Source organism: Argiope bruennichi, chromosome 5 (assembly GCF_947563725.1).
Source record: "Argiope bruennichi chromosome 5, qqArgBrue1.1, whole genome shotgun sequence".
NCBI lineage: Eukaryota > Metazoa > Arthropoda > Arachnida > Araneae > Araneidae > Argiope > Argiope bruennichi.
In genome coordinates, this window is record NC_079155.1 from 124,788,099 (window position 1) to 124,815,048 (window position 26,950).

General features: G+C 30.8%; 1 protein-coding gene across 2 annotated transcripts in view; it reads left to right on the forward strand.

The window, feature by feature from the left end:
• The first annotated feature begins 17,979 nt into the window (after positions 1–17,979).
• Positions 17,980–26,950, forward strand: part of LOC129968838 (complement C2-like) — a 48,151-nt gene continuing 39,180 nt past the window's right edge. Inside the window, exons 1-4 of one of the 2 annotated variants that reach the window (XM_056083118.1) lie at positions 17,980–18,160; positions 21,728–21,904; positions 23,299–23,472; positions 26,315–26,395. In XM_056083118.1, coding sequence (XP_055939093.1) covers positions 18,070–18,160; positions 21,728–21,904; positions 23,299–23,472; positions 26,315–26,395 — 523 coding nt within the window. In that variant the 5' untranslated portion in view covers positions 17,980–18,069. The remainder of the gene's footprint in view (positions 18,161–21,727; positions 21,905–23,298; positions 23,473–26,314; positions 26,396–26,950) is intronic. The other variant, XM_056083117.1, reaches the window with a different exon arrangement.

The window sequence follows — 26,950 nt, forward strand, 5'->3', positions numbered from 1 at the left end:
AAATTTAATAAACAAGAATAAGGTCATGATATATATATATATATATATATATATATATATATATATATAGAGAGAGAGAGAGAGAGAGAGAGAGAAGTTAAATAGGATATAAAGATGAGTTAGAAGAAACACTTTTATGCTTTTACAGAATTTTATAATTCAAAATTGATATGTTAAAACAATAGAAAGAAATAAAAAAGTGAAACATGCATGTAGCAATGAAGTTGGGAATAAAAATTATATAATAAATGCTGATATGGAAATTGATTTTGAATGAAAATACCTGTATTTATTAAAACAGAAAACACTGAGGTGCACAATGGTATAACATGATATTATGATAAAAGTCAATTTAAGTTTAAATACAATAAACTATTGACATTTCATTTTTAACAATAGAAAAGTTGTTTGATATAAATTCACTTTGAATCCATCACAAATCTGCAAATGTAATTAGAAAACTAGCAATAATGTTTTCTGGAACCATCCATTTTGCTATTTTGTTATTAAACATGATTACCCAGCAATAACTGAATAACATGAATTACTAAAAGATAAAGAAAACTTTAAAGCTTATAATAAAAAAGTGAAACCTCATAATGCATTTTATTATAATGCCAAAAACTAAAAATCAAATGCAAAAATTATTTGACGTTAATTAATGGTTTTTATACTTAACTAATTAATATTCATGTAAACATTTTAAAACCTTATTCAAAATTATCAGAAATTTCATCAAATGTGAATAAAGTGAATTAGAAATGCTCTTACGATTTTGTTTGATTGTTTTTGTTGGCAAATCATTTACCAATTTCTTTTTTTCGAAGAATTTTTCTGAAAAATTACTGAAACATTTTGCGATTACTGGAATTCCATTTACGATTTAATAAATGAACACACATTGAATGAATTTTTCAAAATGATCGAAGCATATCACCGACTTCGAAGGCTTGAAAAAATCTATACCAAAGGTACCAACCCTAGGCAGGATTGTTGAAAGGAAAATAAGAAAACATTTTATCATGACAGTCACTCTTGTGTTTGGCTTTAAAGCATCCATCACCACACCAATATTTCCTCTTTTAACACATAATAAGAGGAAAGAAAATGACTAAAAAATTATAACTTCAAATGTAAACAAAAAAATCCGCTTTTTACTCGGCGGAGAACGTTAATGGCAGACTAATCGATGAAAGCGGTGCGGATGAAACTTAAATGCCCTGCGCGGATAGCTTATGACATGTGACTTTTACGTCACATGAATTGACCCCATTAAAACTAGAGAACAAGAATTTGTTAAGGGAAAGTCCTTTACACACTGACGCAGAGCATAGACCCCCCGGTCTGGTCCTTTTCAGGACCATAGCGGAAAGGGGGATCAGAGCTCTTCCCCTGATGACGAAAATATGTAAGTTTGCCAAGCCAACAGAAAAATTCAAGATCAAGGTGCAAGCAAAGATCAGAGGCCGACATCTCCATCGTCGGTCCAGATTATTGAAGAATACATTGCCGAGCACAGCCTAGAGATTATGCTAGCTATTTCTCTCAAGGAAAACCTGGGGAACTGGGCACAGGCCCTAGCAACAGCCAAGACTGAGTAGAATCACACTCAAGTCAAAAAGGAGATTGCGCAGGTGAGCGGCTGTCTCAATAATCTATTGTTAAAATTACGGATCCTCCTTTAAATTTAGGGATTTAAGTTACCTGAGAATGTCAGGAAATTAAATCAAATTTGTGAAAGGGTTAGGCTTAAAAATGCCCCTAGCGCAACCTCAAATGTAGGCAAAAATAACGAAAAAACAAACGTTAAAACCACTCCTAAAAGGAAAATCGATCTTAGTGGAAATGTCAACAAAAATGTAAATTCGCCGAAAGGCAGTGAACACACACGCACTAAATTTATGTCGATTGCTATCACATTATTAAAAAATCACCATACAAGAATAATTTTGGACTCTTTTTCCTTTTATTCTGGCCATCATTGCTTAGCAGCACGCTGCCTTGCTGCCGCACACATTACTCGCTCACGATACACTGAAGTGTTTTCCTTTTGCCGCAAGAGGGCAGCACAAGTGACAGGTCGGAACATACCGCCCGCCTTGACATAATGTTGTCAACACACACACACAAGGAAAAACTATGAAATATCACAAGTCAATGCACAATGGTGAATAAAAACACACAAATTCAGATTTTAAACACTACACATTACAAGGTAATAACATTAATCACACAATAAAGAACACTAATAAGATTACACATCAATAGGAAAAACACAAATTGCATTAATTCACTATACAATATTACACTGATTAAATTCTATTATCCATAGATAATTTACACAATTTGGAAATAGCTCTTTTGAAAACACCCTTCTGTGTTTTCACATCACAAACTCTTACGTTACCATCCTTACCGAGGTAAATATTCAAAATACGACTAATGGCCCATTTGGTACTTGGTAAATTTTCCTCTTTCAACAGTACCAAATCACCTATCTTGACATTGGTTTTAATTAATTGTCATTTCGTGCGATTTTGTAAATGGCTTAAATATGTAATATGCCAACGTTTCCAAATAAGTTGGACAATTTTCATTACTCTTTACCACAATTTTAACCTATTAATGTCTATACTCGTAATATCTGGTTCAATCATTGCATTGATAGGCCTGCCTATTAAAAAATGTGCCGGGGTCAAGACCTTTAAGTCATCTATATCTGAGGACAATGGTGATAATGGTCTGGAATTTAGAATTTCTTCAATTTGATTTGTAACTGTCAAAAATTCCTCATAAGTTAACCTAGCGTTACCTACTACACGTTTCAGATGGTACTAAAGGACTTCACTCCAGCCTCCCAAAGGCCTCCAAAATTGGGTGAACGGGGTGGAATAAATTTCCATTCAACTCCCTCTGAGAGTAAATACTCAGCAAAAATTTTATCTTGATCAATTACAATCTCAAGTAATCTCTTAACTTTCCTATTCGCTCCAATAAAAGTTTGAGCATTATCCGAATAAATTTTTGATGATTTGCCTCTCCTTGCAAAAAATCTTTTTAGTGTAGCAATAAAAGCTTCACCCGTTAAGTCACTCACAATCTCTAGATGAATTGCTTTGGTTGCAAAGCATATAAAAATACACACATAGACTTTGTTTAAAATACCTTTCCTCTGATTGCGATATTTTATGAAGAATGGTCCACAAAAATCAACTCTACTCACATTGAATGGATAGTTAGGTGTTACTCGATCTCTCGGCAAATCTCCCATTATCTGGTCTAAAGTAACAGGTTTAGCCTTAAAACACACAATACATGAATGAACTATTTTTTTACACAAATCACGACAACTTATAATCCAATATTTTTGACGTATGAGATATAATAATAATTGTGGTGAAGCATGCAAATTTTTTAGATGAAAATGTTCTACAATTAAATAAGACAATCTATGATTTTTAGATAAAAGAATTGGAAATTTACTATCAAAATCTAAATCACTGTGGGTAAGTCTTTCACCAATTCTCAAAATGCCATTTTCATCCAAAAAGGGAAATAAATTTTTTACCTGACTGTCAGTATTGACAAAACCTGATACCTTGAGAGACTTGATTTCTTTGTGAAAGTCTTCCTCTTGAACAATTTTAAGGAGCTTCATTTCAGATTCCTTTAATTCAATAGCTTTTAAGATTCCAAAATTCTTAGGAAAATTAGCTCTACAATTATTCAAGAACATGTAAATATAACTTAATACATGCACTACAATAACTATTACTACAATTAAGAATATCAGTAACAAATGAATTGTTCAATGTAGTAACTAAAAACCTTTCACAGTCAACTTTTTTGAGTTCACAGTCTACATCGTCCTTTATCACAGAGTCAGATATTTCTCTGCACGGATACTCACTGTTTTTTAGAAAGGCAGAGCCTTCCCACCACAAGTGACTCTCCAGCATTTTGGACGGATTTATAGAAAATGGAAGTTTCTGATGAAATAGAAACAATGAATTTGGAATCCATGCGATAATCAAGAATAATTACAGACACATTCCTAGAAAATCCCTAATAATCAACTTAAAATAAACAAACCATTGCAGTTAACTCTTCAGTAAATTCCCTGAAGTAGAAACAGAATGCAAAGAAACATTATAATCATCCAGCCCACTACTGAAAAACAAAGATTAGAAATTAGTCAATTCTCGGACGACAAGAACGAAGAATACATCTTTTCAGACAGCACAGCTGACAGACCATTAAAAACAGTAACCAAGATATTCCCAGGAACTATTGAAAAAGAAGAAATCATTCACGAAATTGCAGTAATCAGAATTTCTCAGTTAATAAACCATAGAGGAAAAAAACCCTTCAACCATATTCTTCCTAGAATTGAAGAAAATGACAAATGTTTTCAACCCCTACAGTGAAAAAGAATTACTGCATTTCAGGAAAAAATGGAAACATTTAGAAAGAAATTAACTAAGATCTTTTTTCACAGGCTTCGAGAAACTGCAAGATCCAGGGAAATGTATTATGTGTAGAGATGCATAATCCACGATTTTTTCAATAACAAATAATATTGCTATTGTTATTTTTAAATATGCGTTCCAAATATCTGTTATTTCAATCATATTATTAATTAAAAATTATTACTTAATATTAAATATAAAATTTATTAATTGTAATTAATACTTAATTTACTAATTTAATTAACGTGTGATTGAATTAATTTATCTGTTTCAGCTTACTTCTTGAATTTTATTTTTTTCTCAAAACTATTTATTTAATTTATTTATTAGAGTGAACCATTTTCTGGAAAAGATGAGTTAAAAATACATGTCATTTCTTTAAAATGTTTACTTTAGTCCTATATTCTACCAATAGATGGCGCCAGCAGTAAACAAAGTACATGTAATCAAAGTCAATCATGTCACGAGCAATAAAAAATGATCTGTATGGAATAGTGCATCATCAAATACGAATATCGGTCACTCCCGTAAAGTGGAGCGGTGACTTCGCACTTTCCAGTGAAGCCTCGCACTTTCCGGTGAAATCACCGCTGCGATAAATTTCAGTGATATGCAATTCAATGATACGATACGATAATTCCAATAACCGGTCCGTTCACTTTTCAATCCAATCACAGATTTCTTTCGAGAGCTTCCATTGGACAAATCGTATCGTCACCGCTCCGGCAAATTTCAGTGATATCATACCGATTGTTAGTTTCCATCGTGATCCAAAACTTGTAATCGAAATATCATCAGTAAGATCGTATGAAGGATTTGAATCACACCTCTCTTTGAAAAGTATTGATCACTTGTATTTGTGACTTTTTGATATTGGTTACGTAATAACCGCTCTGAAAATATTCGTCATCCCTAATGGGGTCAATTCACGGTCACGTGTCAGGTACCAAACAAACCGCTTCTGTTCAATTTTCAACCGTCCTGCGCATGTCGTGATGTCTGCCGATAACGTTGACACTGTTGTTGACATTGTTAAGTAAATATTAAGCTAGCCGATCAATTATTAAAATTTCTTATTTTTTTTAAAGATATTATTTTGAATTATTTTTTCCAAGTTTTTTTAGTTATATAATTTTATTTCTTATATTAAAATTTTAATTAGTATTTTCAATGGAATTATTGTTTTTGCATAATTAATTAACATCGCTTTTTAATTCGTTTGGTGCCGATTTATTCTTTCCTTTCCCGTATCCTTTCCCCCCCTTTTTTTTATCCGAAGGATACATTTTGACAAATTACTATGGCAGTGTTTTTGAAAAATTACATATGTTCTTTTTTACATATTATTTAAATAGTATTGAATGTTGAATTTTATGAATATAGTTCCCCCAGTTAGTTCTTTTTAAAAATAATTATTACTCTTAAGTTAATATTTTAATGCTTGCTAATAAAATTATTATAGTTTTTTTCTTATGTAATTATTTTTATAAATATTGAGACTTTGATGTTTTCAGTTTGCTTAGAGGAAAGAACATGAAACTGAAATTAGTATATATTGAATAAATTATGTTTACAATTTCAAATTATGAAATATAAAAGGTATGGATACTTTTTAAAATCTATGCAACTTATGAATAAATAATTTCATTTTAAGTTGTAGAAATCATTAAAAGGAAACAACCAAAATCACGCTTTCATAATTGTTATTTACACATTACAAATATAAATATATATATATATATATATATATATATATATATATATATATATATATATATATATATATATATATATATATATATATAGAGAGAGAGAGAGAGAGAGAGAGAGATAAAATATATGTGATAATTATTTGAAAAAATATGATCAAATATATGTTTCAATGTACTCACTAATACAAAAAACTAAAAAAAAATATTTACTATTTATCAACATTTATTTTTCTAGACACTTAGAAATAATATAAACACAGTATGACAAGAATGTCAATGTAAATGATGTAATCAATTTTATTCAACAGAAAATTCCTAGATACTAAAGAACAGTTTTTTTTTTATCACTAATAAAAACATAATGTTGAACAATATACTTTTAAAACAGAACATTTATGAAATTTTTTAAATGCTAAAGTTACATTGATAAAAATTATATTGAATGAATAAACAAGAATAAGGTCATGATATATATATATATATATATATATATATATATATATATATATACTAGCCGCCTTTGGCGACCAGCCGGTTCGCCAATCTTAGTGTTCGTTAAAATTTTAATAATTAAATATTTTATGCAATTCCAACTTCTTCAGCAAAATATTTTATTCTTCAGCAAAATATTTTAAAACTTCAAATTTTGATAGTCATATAATTCACTCATAATATTATAAAGGCTTTCAGTCATAACGTGATATGTATCTCTCTAATTTTCTGTTACCCCTCGTAGAATTTATGCTTTAAATTAAAGTGTAAAGGATTAATCTGCAATTAATATAACAATATTTTTTACTGAAACAAAGCATTTTTTTAATAATATGATTACTGATAATAGAGTCACTGAGCGTTTAAACTTTATGGGCACTAAAGAATATCTTTCATAATTTATGTAATATCTCAAGCATTTGTCAACAAAATTTTCTCAGATTCATCATGAATGGATCGATTCATTAACAATGTTTCATTTTAAATGCATCAAACACTCAGAAAATAAAATGAATCGTTTAAAATAATCTGTCGAAAACAGGTTTAAAAAAACTACTTAAAAAACGATGTACTTAAAACTATAAGCATATATAAAAAATATATATAACTAACATAAATACAATTTAATTACAAAAGCATGCAACTAACCTAAAAATAATTTAAATCATTGAAAACAGGTTAAAAAAAAACTACTTAAAAAACGACGTACTTAAAACTATAAGCATATATAAAAAATATATATATAACTAACATAAATACAATTTAATTACAAAAGCATGCAACTAACCTAAAAATAATTTAAATCATTGTAAACAGGTTAAAAAAAACTACTTAAAAAACGATGTACTTAAAACTATAAGCATATACAAAAAATATATAACATAAATACAATTTACTTACAAAAGCATACAACTAACCTAAAAGTAATTTAAATCGTCCGTTGATAATGGTTGCCATGCCAACGATCAGAACACAGTGCGCATGCGTGAATTTTCTTCGCCTTTTACGTAACGCAAATGCGTGAATTTTTCTACGCCAGTTGGGGTAACGCTATGAAGATTAGACATTTTTAATTTCCTTTATTCTGTGCTATTTTAATTCAAAAGTACTTCAGAATGAATCTGAAACATGGATTAATTAACAATGTTTAATTTTAAATGCATAAAACATTAAGAAAATAAACAGAATCGTTTGAAATAATCCGCCGAAAAATCTTAACCCTAGCCTCATTACTGTTGGGAGAAAAAAAGAACTAAAGCCTAAATCATTTGGCGTTGGGGAAAATGGAAGATTTTTTTGGCGGAAAAGTTGGCGGTGGGGAAAATGGAAGATTTTTTTGGCGGGAAAGTTAGTTTTTAATTAATAATTGACTACCCCTAACATTTAGGGGGATGAAAAATAGATGTTGGCCGATTCTCATAGATACCGGATAAGCACAAAAAATTTCATCAAAATCGGTCAAGCCGTTTCGGAGGAGTATGGCAACGAAAACTGTGACACGAGAATTTTATATATTAGATATATATATATATATATATATATATATATATATATATATATATATATATATATATATATATATATATATATATATATATATATATATATATATATATATATACAGAGAGAGAGAGAGTTAAGTTAAATAGGATATAAAGAGGAGTTGAAAGAAACACTTTTATGCTTTCACAGAATTTTATAATTCAAAATTGATATGTTACAGAAATAGGAAAAAAAAAAAAAAAAAAGTGAAACATGTATGTAGCAATGAAGTTGGGAATAAAAATTATATAATAAATGCTGATATGGAAATTGATTTTCAATGAAAAGTACTTTATTTATTATCACTGAGGTGCACAGTGTTATAACAGGATATGATAACAGTCAATTTCAGTTTAAATACAATAAAGTATTGACATTTCCTTTTTAACAATAGAAAAGTTGTTTGATATAAATTCACTTTGAATCCATCACAAATCTGCAAATGTAATTAGAAAACTAGTAATATTCACTTCCACCTAAGTTTAGCATTATAGCAGATGTTATTTTTGCAACAGGAGTTTGTTTATTTACATTAATTAAATTTAGATAAGATTTTGTAAAAAAATACAATGTAATACTCATGTAAACATTTTAAAACCTTCTAAGCATATTCAAAATTATCAGAAATTTCATCAAATGAGAATAAAGTAAATTAGAAATGCACTCACGATTTTGTTTGATTGTTTTTGGTGGCAAATCGCTTAAAGATTTCTTTTTCTTCGAAGAGTTTTTTAACAAATTACTGGAACAGCTATATTTAATAAATGGACACACACTGAATGAATTCTTCAAAATGATCGGAGCATATCACCGACTTCGAAAGCTTGAAAAAAATCTATACCAAAGCTATCAACCCAAGTCAGGATTGTTGAAAGGAAAATAAGAAAACGTTTTATCATGACAGTCACTCTTGTGTTTTGCATTAAAGCATGCATCCATCAGCACGCCAGTATTTCTTCTGTTAACACATAATAAGACGAAAGAAAATGATTCAAAAATTGTATCTTCAAATGTAAACAAAAAATCTGCTTCATACTTGGCGGAGAACGTTAATGGCAGACTGATCGACGAAAGCAGTGCGGATGAAACTTAAATGCCATGCGCAAGAAGTACATGACATGTGACTTTTACGTCACATGAATTGACCCCATTATGTGTGGTGGTGCGCGCAACACTGGGAATTGTGAAATTTAAGGAAAAGTAATAAAACCAATCTGTATTAACTGCAGTGAAAAGGAGCTAGCTCATTAGCTACTTATTGTACTTGCATTAAAATTTAAAAGATATCTACAAAATAAAAATTAAAACTATGTGCAGTATTTTTCACATCTACCTATCCTCGTTTTGCAATTACAGTGTTATCTTATATTCGAATAGCCGGAGCAACAGAATTCCTTGGGATACATTTTGCTCGAATCTACAAATTAATTGTAAGACTGTATTCCGAATTTTAATAATCTTTAATTTAATATCTTTAATTTATCTTGTTTACAGATAGACAAAATGCCAAAAAAGTGTGTTTTTCGAATTCACAATGATCTAAAACTTAAAATCTTCAAAATCTTGAATTGGTATTTTTGACGATTACAATACATTTTCGTATACAAGAATCTAAAACATTCCAATTTATAATGCCTTTCATTACAAAAATACAGCCATATTTATTCCTTTGGTACAGCCATGTTTTTCATATCGTTTGTTACATAAAAAAGTCAAATAAAAAAAAAATGAAAATTTCTTGGTTCAAAAACATAATCTTGTATACATAGAAATTTCAGAATAATTTGTTATATAATAGTTTATTAAAATAATTAAATTTCATTTATACGGTTACGTAATTTGGACGCTAAATTTGTTTTTCTTCCTTGCAAATTAACAAAATTCCTTCATGATATAAAATAGAACATGACTATTCAAGACAGGTTTTTCAAATCACCTTAATATTAAAAAGTCGGGAATACTATACCACTTCAAGCCACTATCTCCTCACACTTGAAATTGTAAAAAAGTAAAATTGTATAGACAATTAATTTTTTTCAAAAATAAAAAATCTAGTCAATATGAATATATTTATTCACAATTTAAACTAATATCTTCCATTTGGAGATATTTATTTAAAATTTAAAATACATATTTTTCAGTTTATATACAAAATTATCGAAGATTCTTCAGCTGTCTTCATGTACGGGCAAACAGTCAGAAGGATCGTTCATGGAAGTAACGCGTCGTGAGTGAAGGACACCACATTGAGTTCAGTTAAACATACCAATTGTCACTGTAGACACTTTGGCACTTTTCAATCGATGAAAGCCAAACAAAAAAGTATATAACTTCATATAAATTCGGGATGAAATAAAGTTCATACTATATATCTCATCTAAAGATGCATAACTTCGTTTCCAGATAATACGGTTGTTCCCGTTCAGAAGTGACATTTTGGTAGAGTAATTATGTGTAGAAATTCATAATAAACGTGTAAGTATTTCTTGATATTTATCACTTTCCTGAAAACTTCCTCGAGAGAGAAGTCACGATGTAACGCATTTATAGTTAAGTTTAATCTATGGAAACCGAAGCCGTTAATAGTTTTCAAGTGGATCGCTTCATAAATCGCAAATATTCAATAGTAACATACCAAAATTAAAACAAATCGAACAATTTGTATATTCATGACTGAAAAAATTGATTCAGTATTTCTGCTATTTTTGAAGAATTCTTGAAATAATGTTTCATTTATTTTAAGTGAACATAGTGCTACCTTCCAGTTTAATGTAAGCCGTACATGATGACCCCGGACGGCATCATAAGTAAGGAATCTATCCTCATAGTATTATCTGTACATGAGCAGATTTAATCTATGATCTTAAGAAATGGAGAGCAGATATCCTCGCTTTATTAGAACTCGTTTAACTTCTTAAACGAATCCTGGACTTGGTTGTAAATGACTGATGAAGGTAGACAGTTTCAATATGAAATTGACGTTCATTTGTTACTTTTTTTACTAACAATATTTTTTTCAGCTCAAAGAATTAATTCTGCAAACGAATCAAGAATCAGAATTTATTTCAATTTCATCGTCTTTGCATGATATGATATTGACATTTTGATCGTTTTATTCAATCACCTCCAGTTAGCATACTTCAGTTACGTTTAATTATCTTCCCTTAATCAATATCTTCATCAACGAAGCTAGAAAGCATCAGATGACGTTCTTCGATTTGATGGAAAGCAGACTTCTTTATTCTTTTGCCACAAACCTGAAATATATTCGTTTTGAGGCTTGCTCGCTGAATAGGTGCGTCTCAAAAATTGGTATCTGTATTACAACCAACAGATCAAGGCAATAACATTTGATTAGTGCTGGTTTCTTTCCTCTCGATCCAATGAAGTTCTTCGACTTGATGGAAAGCGTATTATTCTATTTCATTGTCGAAGAGATGAAACACATTTATCTTCAGGCTTGCTCGCTGAATAGGTGAGTCTCAGAAATTGGTATCCGGATTACAACCAACAGAACAGGGCAATAACATTTGATTAGTAATGTATTTCTTTCCTCTCGATCCAATGAAGTTCTTCGACTTGATGGAAAGCGTATTACTCTATTTCAATGTCGAAGAGATGAAACACATTCATCTTCAGGCTTGCTTGCTGAATAGGTGCGTCACAGAAATTGGTATATGGATTACAACCAACAGAGCAGTGCAAAAGAATTTGATTTTCACTGGCTTTCTATTCTCTCTATCCGATTTATGGCCTTTGCGATAGAAAGAAGATAACTCCATTCTATTGTCACTACGTTGAAACAGGTTTGTCTTGAGGCTTGCTCGCTGAAAATTTCCGTTTCAAAAGAGGATGTTTGCGTTACAACCAACAGATCAATGCTTTAAGCCCTGCGTTTCTAATTCTAGCATATAAATGTCCAGAGAAGGTCGGCAGGAAAAGTAATATTGCATAAAAATTGTCACTTGTAGTAGAAGTATTACATTATCTTCCAGCAATCAACATGATTTTCAATAGAGTTGACAAGAAACCGGTGATGTTCTTTGGTCTTTTTGGAAATATAGCGATTTTCTTGTAAATGCTCAGTCAGACTCGCTTGTTGTAACATTTTAAACAGCCATTTCTGCTCTAACATTTATGTTGGAGAAGATTTGCGGTATGGGCTATTTCAAGTGCTATTGTTTTCAAATGTGAGAGATATATTTGTTTTAAGATGAAGTTGAACTATTATCTTCGGGGCATGTAAAATATTCAGATGATGAGGTGGAATCTATTTCAAATGGTGTTGGTTGAAGTTCTAAGTTTGAGGGAGCTTTATACAAAGTTATTAATTCATACCATGGTTGAATGGGTGGCTGAGGAACTGGGAAATAATAAAGATCTTCCCCTACGTAAATGTTAGAGCAGAAATCGTCAGCCCTGGTGCAGCAGATATACCTGCGGAAAAACCTTCGCAGCCTTTTAAAAAACAATCTGCGAGTCATTTCAAAAAATATCAAAAGCTTTTTTCAGCAAAGGAGCACAAGAGATTAATCACTTAGATACGCCTTTAAAATAATGACATCTAATGTTTTTTGTTACCTATAACAGTGTTAATGCTGTGTTGTGTGAAATAGTGTTCACCTTAGACATTTTTTGAGGAAACAATGACCAACACAACATTTTTTTCTATTTAAATCAAAACAAAAATAACATTGTTATGAAAAGTGATAATTGTCATTCTCATTGTTTTATTTCTACCACAATCGCAATTAAGCATGCTGCTAGTATTTCCCAGTGAAAAAAAATTTCTTTATAAATTTTTTTGAGAATTCTACTAATTAGTTAAATGTCTTTATTTAGAATTTACTTTTGAAACTATAGACGTTTCTAATGATTTTAAAGCGTTTGGAAAATTTATTAAAATTATCAACATTTTTTGTAATTTTTCTTCCATCTATTTCCACCATTTTGTGTTCACATTCAATAAAATTGTCATCTTCAAAATATTGAAAGGCAGCTAGAAGAAACAAAAGATTCTTTTAAGATATTATACAGAAGTATTTTATTCCTCATAAATTTCGTAACGTTTATAATGTTTAAAGTCTTCTGAAAAAATACATAGATAAATTAATTTTCTAACTTTTGACCATTCTGAAAAAAAAAAGAAAAAAAAACACTATTTATTTATCTGCTAGTTTATCAAACAATGTAATTGACAAAAGTTTCAGTTGGGGTTTACATCCTTTTTTAAAACTGTCTATGCAAAAGCAATTGATGAGTTAAATATGTAAAATCAAACTTGTAAAGCATGTGCTGCATAAATAAATTGCAATATTCAGTTTTCTCTCTTACTAATGATCATTAGGAGTGGAAATAACAATCACTAATATCTTTTTTTTCTTCTAATAATTCATGACGATAAATTCAATAAATGAATAAGATCTTGCTTTGGTAGGAACCACGACAATTCCAAAATGATCAGTTAGTTTGATGTTTTCTTAGCGCAAGAGCCAGATTTGGCCATGCTGTGCCAATAGTATAGTAGAAGTTACTGGTCAATTGGTACGGTGAAATATATCAGTAAAAATCAAATGCAAATTTTAAAATACGAAAATTTCACTACAGTAAACAAGGTTAAAATTGTAAAAAGATTTAATATTTAAATAAGACGATAAAGACCTATTGTTTTCAGAAATGTAAAATTGTTACGATGGGGATTTTCCCCCACTAAGTTACTGATTCTCTGATATGATACATTAAAAAAGCGTATTCGGTGGTCATTAAAAACAGGGCATTCTGATTATATATGAATGGCAATGATCAGTTATTAATTGCGCTAAGCACAATTTTAATATAAGGAATATTTTAGGGAATGATAAAATAAGCTACAGTTTATGCAGCAACGAATATTTTAGGAGTGGATTAAATCAAGAAAATGAATTAAGATATTTTCTTCTTAGGACTGAGTTTGAAAAAAAGTTCGAAAATTTTAATTGCAAGAAAAGTTTTCTTTACTTTTGTCGATTATCTCCGTAGACATAGTAAAAATACCAAACTGTATAAGCAAATGGATTTAATGAAAAGATATCCAGATTTCAGTGAAGTTGGGATGAATACATTTTGCAGATATTTGCCAGTATAGTTTGAAAACTCTTGAAAACCAGCGTAAGAGGTAACCTGTACCTTATTTAGAAGTAATCACCGTTGTAAGCAATTATGAAAGAAATATGCCCTGTTGTATCCAGAATTAGTGACATTACCCTTGAATCGGTTTTAAAATACTCAAAAATAAAGGTGCTTCTTTTTAATTCGTAAAAAAATGCTTCGCAGGGGACATAAACACTTTTTTATTTTGATAGAATCATAATAAATTGTATTCTAAAACATTAACATTTAGTAATTAACATACTTGGAAGATTATAAATAACATTCACATCTATCGTTACTTCTTTTAAATAAATCGATATTATGACATTTGTATTGAAATCCGTTTTATGATGATTTATGTCATGAGTGCTATGATAATTTATGATATGATTGTTCAGAATAATCAAATAAATCTAAAGCTCACATTTAGTAAACAAATGCACTCAATATTAGAAGAAATAGCTTATTCATATACTCTAGTTCAGTAAGTATGAAGTAATCTTTTATTATAATTAAATTACCTCTTTGTGTGTTTTTCTTTCGTTGTGTGTATTCATTACCTCTAAAATTCATTAAATTTGATACTTACATAATATGCCCAATCTTAGAGCATCATGTCATAGTTTTATCAAAAGTTCATTTTAGTTTTTAATCACACAACGAGTTTATGATTAAATGCTAATCATAAACTGCTGCAGTTAAATAATTTACAATGTTTAACAAATGTTAATAATAAACTGGTGCAGTTAAATAATTCACAATGTTTAACAATATCAAAAATTCATAACAGAAAAAAAATCACAAACATTAACATTATGTAATAACATAAAATTTCATATTTAATAAATTAAAATTTCACGATACGTAAATAATTACAAATATTCACACTAAATAATCATTATAAAAATTTACACTAAATAATCATGATAAAAAAATCTCGGTATAAAATGAAGTCCTCATTGCGGTTGCGTTACCGTTATATTACACTAATTGTCCCAGAAGCAACACACATTATACTGATAAGAATGTGTCTTATTCTTGCATATATCTATTAATGAATATTGTAGACGTTAAACATTTTACTGTAGAACATTTAAGCTTAATTCAGCTTCTGTATCATGCAATTTTATCAAAGTATAGATATGTATTAATTTTTAATATAATCTATCAAAGGATTGATTATCCATGAGTCTGCCTGTTCGTGAGTATTTGAATAATAATTTGAAATCACAAAAAATAGATAAATGAAATTTGGTACATTGGTTTGACATCATTATTACAAATATGTATCGAATTTTTGCTCCAATCTAAAAGAACAGGAAGATATAAAAAATTCTTACCTGATTCTATTCAAATGTGCTAAGAAATAACGGGAGCGCTACATCGCGTAAGCATGCGCACAGGAGAAAGTAGAGAGGTTAATATCCCATTTATCTTTATCTTGATTTAAATTGTTATATTGCTTTTAATAATAATAAAAAAATGTTGATAAAAATTGTTTTCCAATTTGGGTCTCACAACTTTTTTGAATCCACTCCAGAAATCTACCGATTATTATCGGATGGATCCTAACACAGAAATTCGAATCACATGGAGCTTCTCAAAATTCAGGAAAAACTTTCCCGCCCTCCGAATTCTAATTCAAAGTTTTTTTTCTGTTCTTCCCTCCTCTGAGAATCCCATCCCCCAAAAATACAGTATTTTATTTCCATCAGATATCTGTCTCCAGTTTTCCCATTTGGAGAACTTGAGTTCCCAATCACCCAAAAGCTGCTTAGCAACACTTCCTCAATGGTCTCCACTCGATCGTGGAAGTGTCTGTTAAGGATCATTCTTTGTGACTGACCGCAACTAACACCGGCTGAAGTGCACTTGAGTTTGGCATTTAATGACAATGGTTTTTGGTGATAGATCGTTTCTTGGTGACTTGAGGAGTCCCTTCATAAGGGAAAAAAGTTTAGCATCCGGATGCTTTGACATTCCTTTTCCTTGAAAACATGATGGATCTATTTGGAACGACAGTGTACACATCTGTGTTCCCACACCTGGATAAAAACGATTGACCAGACACAATGACTCTCCCAGTGAAGGACCCACATTTGGAAGTTCGTATGTGTAATTCACTTAACTATGTGGGGAAACAAGTGTTGTTGCATCTGGTTTGAATGCTGATGGCCCTGTGAGGGAAATGTTACAACATAAACTTTCAAAATGTATGTATCAGAGCTTTTTTATTATTTATTTTTTTCAGGATGAGAAATAAAGCTCTTATAATAACACTATTCTCCAGATGAGAAGGATTACAAGCTAAACGATAATGATACTTTTCACATAAACTTTCAAACAACTGCAGAACTTTTTTCTTGGGGTGGGAATCTGATCTTCAAAGCAATGAGAATCATATGGATGAAAAAGGAATTTAATTTTAACGTTAAATATCCGGAAGGCCGTTAATTTAGAGCGCTGTGCTTCCACCTTAGTTTAGCAATTCCAGATTCGAATCTCGCATAATGTGTGTGTGTAATAATGTGTACAGACACGCTTGCGTGCGGCGTATCTGTGTGTGTTAAGAAAATTACTTTTCTGAATATCATTCTTCTTTTTATGTAATTCATGCATCAAATAAAGTGAGCGTTCTTAGACATATTTTTTAAGCTGAAAAAAACTCGTGTAATAAGATTAAACTATTTGATGAAATTAGTTTAATTTAACAACAATAAAAATTATTGACTCAGATATCAAAATAAATTTTAAAAAATCTTTTCATGATTTTAGAAAATTGCATGAGGATTTAATTGGTATATGTCAGTTTTTTTAAATTTTAAAATAGTGATAAAATAATTTTTGTGAAATACTTCTCTGAACACTTTTGGCAGAGAATGCAGAATTTTCCTTTTTTGAGAAGCAATTGCTAGAATGCCCAACAACGACTGAGGAGCCATAATCGATGATTTAGGGTCAGTTCACATTTTTTTTTCTTCCTCGTTGAGAAAACATTTCTCATCAGATGTTTCTCTAATCATTTGACTCGCCAGTGTATGGGAGTATAAATATTTACGGCTGTCAGTCATCACGAGGGCAGAAACATCTGAGGGTTTAGTTTAGTTTAGTTATATTAACGTCCAGTTTTAAAGCAACACTAGGGATAATTTGGGACGAACCACGTAATTTTGAAATGCGGTCAGATCACGAGGACGATACCTGAGCTGGAACCTCCATTCCAAACTTCCACACCATACCAGCGAGAAGGCGTTTGGTCGCGACGGATTTAGCGTGTACCAAACTCGTTTACACGGCGTTTCTTTGGTGGAATAGGGTCTCAAAGCTGAAACTCTCCGGTTCCGAAGCCTGAGAACTTACCACCAAGCCACCGCGGCGAGAAACATCTGAGGGATTTCTGCTGACCCAGAGCTGAGTCATTCGGCGTTTCTGTTGTCCGCGCTTGTCCGGTAGTAATGCTGGGAGACACAGACGCAGCTTATCTATCAATGGAAATACCTCGGTTTTTTCTTGTGCATTGATTACATGTTGTTGTTCATAATTTCTCCTTACTTGTGTCGGAGTTTCCTCTTATGATATCAGCGATGTTGGAAACCTCGTGATGCGATATCTGAATTTTCTCACTTCCTTCTCATTAAAGAGTTGGTTCCGGAAGCCGAGATCTTCCGCTTTCGAAACTGATTCTTCTAGTTGAATGGCGCTCAACTGAGAGTAAACTCGTAAAAATGATCATTCCGGCACAGGTGTTGCTGGTTATCGGATCGGTGATATTAATTTCACCTTCTAAACTTTCAGCTGCCAGAGCCAGGCAGAAGCGTAAGCATGTTGTTTTATACCTGGAGTTCTTTACTTTTCTTTTTATCATGTGTCTTTTGTTGTGTGCTGACTAAATTTGCTTAAATCAGTAATGAAGTAACGAGGCGTCTATTTAACAACTCTATCTTTTTGAAAAAAAAAAAAAAAATAAGCAGATATTTTTCACTGATAAGTTTATTTAAGAAACTCTTTAAAAGAAATGTTAAAATTTTAAAAATTACTTTATAAATGATTCACCCTTCAATTTTGTTTATTTTGTAAAAAATATTGTAAATTTGTGCTTTCGCAAATGACGATAATTTAATATCATTCATTTTCCTACTGTTGATTTTCGTTCTGTGTAGACTCGTGTTGACTTCAGTGTCGTTAATAAAATACCCAGGAGTCACAGATTGGCCGGTAAATCCCCGATATTTTATTGTTTGTTCCATTTGAAAAATATTTTGTTTAAAAAAAATTTAAAGCAACAAAAGTTAAAAATAAAAAACATAAACCTCTTGAACAATTTTACTTTACATAAAATGCTGACACCTTATTTTTGTGATTGAAATAATTTCTTGCTGCTTTCTTTCTTTCCCTGACAAAAATAATAAACATCTAATCGAGAATGCATTTTTCACTAAAACATGTAATATGTGTGGCGACATCAGCTACTGCAACTCTAATAAACGAAAATCTGGAGCGTGTCTTCTTTATCCGATGGAGAATTCGGACAGTTTGGATAAAAACATGGGCGGGTGAGTTTAGAATCAGTAAATAACCGGTAATACTAATTTTAAATGGCTTTATTACTAATATGTATTTAATTTTATATGCGGAATATGTGTCGTCCGGTGCTCGTAAAATGTTTGTGGTGGAGTAAATAAAAGGCAAAAGGACCGATTATTTAGAACATGCAACAACCGAAATGTGTATTTGACCCATTGTTCGTTGATTTTAAGAATGTTTAATTAAAAAATATGATAAAAACCATATCTTTATTATTGCATTGTAAAGGAGATTTTATTTTTTATTCTTCAATCTTTGATAAGTAATTAGTTATTACGAAATTTATGAAATCTTGAAATCATTTTCTTAAATTCACAATGGGACGCGGCAGTGGGATGGAATCAAAGTTGCATCAAAAGGAATCGATTAGCAAATAATTACTAAATTTATTAGCATATCATTAGAAAACACTGAAATAGTGTCTATTGCCCTTGAAAACACATAAGTGGACAAAGGTCAAAACTCTAATACGTCTGGAAGTGAATTCAAAACGGATAGTAAAAAAAAAGTGCATAACAATAAACGCTCTATGATAAATTTCAGATTACAGTGCATTATTTATTTGTTAAAATACCTGCTTGGAGAAAATTTGTTAAAAAAATAAAAGCACTAGTAAAATATATTGTTTATGTTTAATCTTTTCTTTTTGCAAACTCTTAATGGTTTATATCTGAATATGAAGTTTTATGCTCCTATCGCATTGCCTCAATTCCGAATTTAAGATTCCAAAAATTAGTTTTGGAATAATGTTAAACGTCAAAATAATGTTTAAACGTTTTTGTTTAAAATTAAATGTAATGCTGATAGATCCCCCCCCAGAAGGAAGAATGTAGATAGTTTTTTCCCCCAAAAGAAGTAATTTGATAAGGCATAAAAAAAATTCTTCATTATCTACAACAAGTTTGAAAATTCCGCCCAAACATTGAATGAAGTTCGTTAATTTCCTGTAATGACATAATGAAGTGCCGATTTTATATTACTTGACGAATTAAGAAAAGGCCATTTTCCCTCAATTTTAAATAAAACATTCCAAGCAGTCTCAATTTTCCCACTGATACAAAATTTATATTAAAAATGAGAAAATGATCACATTTATTGAATATTAAAACTTCGATTCAGAAAAATCCTTCCTCTTAACACTTGTCATTCTAAAAATGTTAATATATCTAGTGTAAAAGCCCCTATTATTGACATTTGTAATTTAAATTTGTTGGAACCAGTGTTAAGAATCCCCCAGAATTTCAAACGTGGAGCCATTGAATCTAGGAGTTAATTAGAACAGATTCACATCAATGCCAGGTTTCCATTAAATGATAATGTATGGTAAAGGTATATTTTTTAACATTTCACTTTTAGCGTCATTGCCTTATGAAATTCGCTAAGCGGATGAATCAAAGTTTGCTTATTTTATCTTTTCCTATTGTGTTTATGAGCTTCAAATTCTTTTTCATATATTTTGATACTAGCCTCTGATGAGCGTATGCCATTTTCAAACAGAATTTTTTAAAAAAAGCAACTATTAAGAGGTATCAATCCATACTGTGATCTTCAAAATGATGAGTTTTCCCATTTACTGATATATGTGCCAATAACTGGATATTTCATAAGGCTTTAGTTTATATGTTTATTACAGTCATTTTTATATTTATATCAGAATGATGCTTTTATTAAAAAAAATAACAGAACTAATAAATTGCTGACAGGATTGTCAATAACAGGTTCGTGTAAATGTCATAATTGGATTGGAGCACACCATGTATTGAGTTATCGACAACCCTCATAACGCCTATTACTTCATAGTCTGAACAGCACCAGGAACTGATAACAGTAGAAACCATGGTATACGTTCAACGCAAAATCACCAAGTCTTTTCAGAAGATTTCTTAAGTAGACTAAAAAGACTTTCAAGAAACACAGCAGAGAAATTTTGTCGAGCGTAGTCGTTTCAACTAAGTGTAAAAATTACCTGAGAAGAAAGACGAAAAATAAAGCAACTGAAGTAGAAAAGAGAAAGAGCGAGTAAAGAAGAAGCAGAAAAAGAGAAGACTGAATTACAAAATGTAGTAGAGAGGGAGAAGAAAAAGGCACCGATGTTGTCATAGGAAATATATATATGGTGCCAATAATTGATTTCTATTCCTGTCCTAATATATTGTCAGCAATTGGTTTTTTTTTGCCGATAATTTGTTCTTGTTTGTCAACAGTTGGTGATAAAGCTTACCATTGATTTTCGGCTCAAAAAATAAAAAAAAATTAATATTTTGATAAAATTTATAAGTGAGCTTAATAACACAAACATGTACGAATGTGAAAAATCTAAGGACAGTTTAATTAATAAAAATATTATAGGAAAAAATACTTCAAAAACTTCGTTAAAGTTTCAAAAATTGGTGCTTTTACCCTATTGCAATGAATCATTCCAAAGAAAAAGTCCTAATATTATTGTAAAGCATAATTTTTCTTCATTTGTTCTCTTTCAATATGCGATTCTTACAAAAGCTTATTAAATTATTTTTCATTTTTTTAAAAAAATATCTATTTCTTATTTCCCATTAACTATCATTCTTAATTAAAATTTTTGAAATATGGTATAAGCATAAAGTAACTCTCCTTTGTTTTTAAGTTCTGTGAAATACAAATGCATTTCATTGAATGTGAAATTTTCATAATCTGTCTTTGAGGCACAAGTTTTCAAAGCCACAGTGAAAGAATCCACGATCTTTATAATCTCTGAATTGATGTGCAGAATGCATCTTATAAAACATAAACACTCTCGTAAAGATTTTTTTTAAAATGCAGATGCTGTTTGTCCTCCTTTCCCATATATCACTCTGGATCACGGGAAAATAACCCCCATTGGAACTCAGAAGTACCTCTTCAAATGTGATCCTGGCTATTTTTTGGCGTCTCCTCCACAAGTTCGCTGCTGGAAAGGTAAATGGTCGTCGACCAAGGAACCCAAATGCTTCAAAGCCGGTGAGTTTCATTCATGAATTATCATCAGTACACGCTTTCATGTATTTCATTCGAATAACTTTCATGTTGATTCTTTAAGGATCATAGGCATTTATGTTAAATTATATCTGCGTCTAGTAAAAATGTAAAGAGGAATTTTACAAAATCGCAATTGCAATTTTTTTTTATTTTCTTGCTATTTTATTTACTTTCTTTCTTTCTTGTACATTTTTTTCTAAATATATTATAGTTCTCAGCATTTATTAAATGAGACAGTTAAATTCAACTTAGGTATATTCCCATTTGGAAATAATACGAGTGCTATTTCGAGATGGGTCTCATAGTTTTGAGATCCCCGCCAAATTAGGAGTCAGGATGACACCTGAACCGACCATTGGCCTTCTCAATTCCAAGCTTCAATCTCAAACCAGTGGAAGAAAATTTGACCTATGGCATCAGGTTTCGTGCGCAATATGCTCACATACATAATGAATTACTGATGTAATCGGATTCGAACTTACAAGTCTTCCATCCTCGAAGCCGAGATCTTATGATAGCCGACGGATCTTCTTGCCCTGTTACTATTGGGTGAAGCCACTTTTCTTGCAACTACGTTATGCAATGAAGGCTATAATCAACTGCACAGGCTGTTCTCACAAATATTTTATCGATTTAAAGCTTCCACAATTGCCTCTTTTACTATCAGTTTTTAAAAGTTATCTCGTATTTTGAATTTTTCCTATAAAAATTCGGAAGTACTAACCTGAAGAGAAACAAACAGAATTTTTATATCATCTTAAATAAAACAAAGCAAAACCCGATATTAGTGGGATTGATGTTTACACCCTTCATTTTTCCAATTTTTTTTTAATTGAACATACGACCGCTTGTGCACAAACAAATAATCTCATATTTTCTTTGAACATGCATTTAAATATAAACAATCATTAAAATATATATAATATTCTTCTGAACAGGCATAAGAATACGAAAGTAAATAAGTGCAATAATTATAGATGTATATAGTTTCAGTGAAGGCCAATGACAATTCCAGTGGTAAAATGTATCTTCGTAAATATGACAGTGTGTGCATGTGTGTAATGAACTTCATTATATGAAGCAAGAAATTGAACATGCATATGAGAAAATTATGACTTTCTGTATACATATGCATAGAGAACATGCCATATATCATTAACTTAAGTTGTTGAGAGTTTTGAATTATAGCGATCACATACATTTAGGAAGATCTAAGTGCAATGGAGGAGCCTCGTTTGGAATTCACAGGAACATTCAAAAGTAGTTTGACGAACTCAGATCTTTCTTAAATTTCTTGTACGAAGAGGTAAAAAAAATTACAAAATATCTTCATCTAAAATTTAGTTGCATTAAATTGCCATTTGTTTTACTTATAGAGGGCCATTGTGATGATCCCGATCCACTACCCGGGGGAGAGATCCTGGGGGACGAGCGGCACGAGGGATCGGCCATCCAATACATGTGCAAACCCGGATTTATCCTAATGGGGGTAGGAACGCGCACCTGCTTGAGGAGTGGACATTGGAGCGGCATTACACCCATTTGTATGGGTAAGCATATTCATTTCTTTATCTCTTCGTTGCTCTTTACCATTAGGAGAATGTAATCTAAAAGGAATCCTACTTCGATGCGTAAATTTATCATCGAATCATAATCGAACAAGTAAACCGTACCCAACTGAAACGAGACTTAAGATGTTAATTGAAAAAATTAAATTCAAAGGATCAGCAGACAATGGGGCATATAAGGCATTTCTAAGACTTTATTAACTGTTACACTGTCTTTTTAAAAGCAACAGCCGTCGCAGTGTTAAGCATCTTAAGCCGGGATTTCCTGGTTGAGAAGTGTAGGATTTCACTCTCTTGGGTTACAAGTTCGAATCTCGTCGGCCGAAGACTCTCCATGCACATGAAACTGGTGTACGTATAAATCTGTCATATCCACAAAGCCCTCCAAGTCGAAACAATATCACTGGGGATACTGGATCAAAGGTGATCGTTCTTTCATTTAGTTCTCAATTACGATCTGTGAATGAAATGTATAAATGAAGTCCACCCCGTAAAAAGGGCTGTGAAGTATGAGTAGCTAAGATGAATTCTCGGCCCTATATGGCGCTAAAACTAGGCTTAAAATCGCTGACTTCGGCAGCGAAGCTTATCTATGACTTGTGCTATAAGCCACAACAGTATCATTAAGCATAGTTTCGCATTACATTAATCCTTTCGGCACGGAACTTGTATCACTAAACTTTTAAATCCCATTTAAAAATGCTTTTCTGCGATAACCCATGTTGCAGGATTTATTTACCAAATAAGGAATGAAGTCTGATCGCTGGGACGTATATACCCATTAAGGCCTAGAGAGCTGAAGATTCTTTTGAAGATAACTGAGAACTTTTCAGGGAGACAGCTGGCGGCCATTCAGATACCTTCTCTCTGATCTTCTGCTCCACAACATGTTGGAAATTCCATCTGTTACAGATTTAAGATTGTTTATTCACGATCATTTCAAGTCAGCTCAGAAAATTGGTTTTTCAGGATCACTTGAAAATAAATCAGAATAAGCCAAGATAAAGAGTTAATTGAGCTTACGGAATCTGATAAAGAATAGAAAGAAAAAAAATTAACACTGCGCGTGATCATCTTCAAGAATTACCCCTTATTTTTTTTTTAAATTGACACGAACCTATAAAATGATAGATTAATAAAAGCTGACAGCAGAAACTTTTTGCTCATTTGAACATGCCACAAAACTATCAGAACCAAACCTTAGGGCCAAAGGTTATACAAGATTAAGATATCAGATATTGAGATATATATATTGACTTAAAGAAAATAAATTATTATTTATATCATTTTAGACCTTTTGAAAATAAAACTGAAGACTGAATTTTATGATGAATCAGAGAAATTTTTATTGAATAATCCTGTGAGATGTTACATAATTTATAAAAAAAATATTCTAAAGTAAACGTAAAAGCTGAATGATACTATTTTCTGCACTCAACTTTTAAAAATACATGTTTGGTTGCAGTAAAAACATTTTTGTATTAGTTGAAGTTCAATTACTTCAATTTCAAATTAAAGTGAGCTTATTCGAATTTTAAGAGAGCTACACTAGTGAACCAGTTGATTATCAAAGGTGACTACTAATTAATATTATTGTTCAATGATTTATACTAATTAATATTATTGTTCAATGATTTATACTAATTTTAATTTCTACTAATTAATATTATTGTTCAATGATTTATACTAATTTTAATTTCTACTAATTAATATTATTGTTCAATGATTTATACTAATTTTAAGTTTTATTAATGTGTATTTTACCTTTTATTAATAATGAAATTTTCAATTTTATATGGTAAGTGTGTTGAATAAATTTTAGAAAATAAGATTTTGAATTTTTTTTAAATGTGACTGAATACTTTTAATATCATATTTTTTTTATACAACCTTTAAAATATTGAAATCTTTATTTACTTAATGTGGAGTAGAAACTTTTTTTTTACAGATCTAATTCATTGATTCTTTAATACATTTAATAAATAATCAACAATTTTGAATTATATATTCTACTTGAAAATCGAGCGGTTTGCTGAAAAAAAAAAAAAAAAAAAAGGTAAGCTTGCAGAACCCCCCCCCCCCAAAAAAAAACACTTTTGAAAATTCCAAATTCTAAATTGTGTGAAGAGTTCCCTTTTGATCAATCTTTTCAATTGTTCTTACATTTTATGATAGTATTTTTACTCAAAAATATATTTTCCAGATGACGTGGCACATGTTGGAATGACCTCTTTCTTGCAACCAAATAGATAGTGTGTCTACCTCTATGAAAAACATTTCACAATAGAATTGCAATTTACTATAACATTATTTTATTTAAAATAAACTGACAAAATATAAACAAAATGTACATATAACTTGGCTTTAAAAATAAAAAATATATATTCCTATTAATCATCATATTCCCCCTCTGTAACATAGGGCTGTAGTCCATCATAGAACCACATAACATTTTGTGGGACATATTTGCGAGCTGGTTCCATTATATCTTTATATTTTACACTCTTAAGTGGAAGAATCTGCAGGAGAAAGTGGCGGTAGCTCTAGAAGTTACCTCTGTATTGCAACAAACTAATGAGACAGACAGCTCCACCTCTTGAATAACGCAAGAACTAGCGATTGGAGCTACATCTTTCTGACACCAAATAAACAATTTTTTTTTACCACATGATAGTGCATGTAACTCCAAATTCCCCTAATTTGGAGCTACATCCTTTTTACAGCAAATCCTACAACTTTTAAAATTGAAATTATATACGTTTAATTTTCATCAAAACTATTGAATATTAATTTAAGATTTAATATATTTTTCAAATTTTTTCAGATGAATCGGAACCTCTTCAGAATGTTGCCGAAAGATTTAAAGAAAAGTTTGTAACAGATGTAGGATCACACTCCTCTGACAGTAAGTATTCCGTTTTCTTGTTATTCATTATTAGAATATTTATGTTCGAAACTTTTCTAATATAAACACAAAAATGTCATTTCGCATATTTATTATGTATATGTACGTCATGCAATTTAACATAAAATTCAACTCAACACAATTTTTAAAAATAATTCGGAAAAAATTTAGTGAATTTCGAAATTTCATGTAATATTTGATAAGAATCAGAAGGTATGATAAGCAAGCGAGATTTCGAGGATCAATCAGGTACCGAATGATCGACAACCATTTGACAAATATTATTTAGATCTTTACAACGCTTAGTAACAAACAAAATTAAAAAAAAATCTTAAGTCTTTTATGACCAATATTAGGTTTATCTTACTCATTCCGCACCAGTTGCTGGCTAACACATTTTTCTGCCACTTTTACAGCAGAAATAAATAACAGTCTTTGCAAGCACAACGTACTATGTCAAATATGTTCGAGTTCGATGATAATAATGTCAGAGTACCCGCCCTTAGAGCAAAGGACTATATCCTTCATGAAGTGACTGTTAATGATATGTTTAAC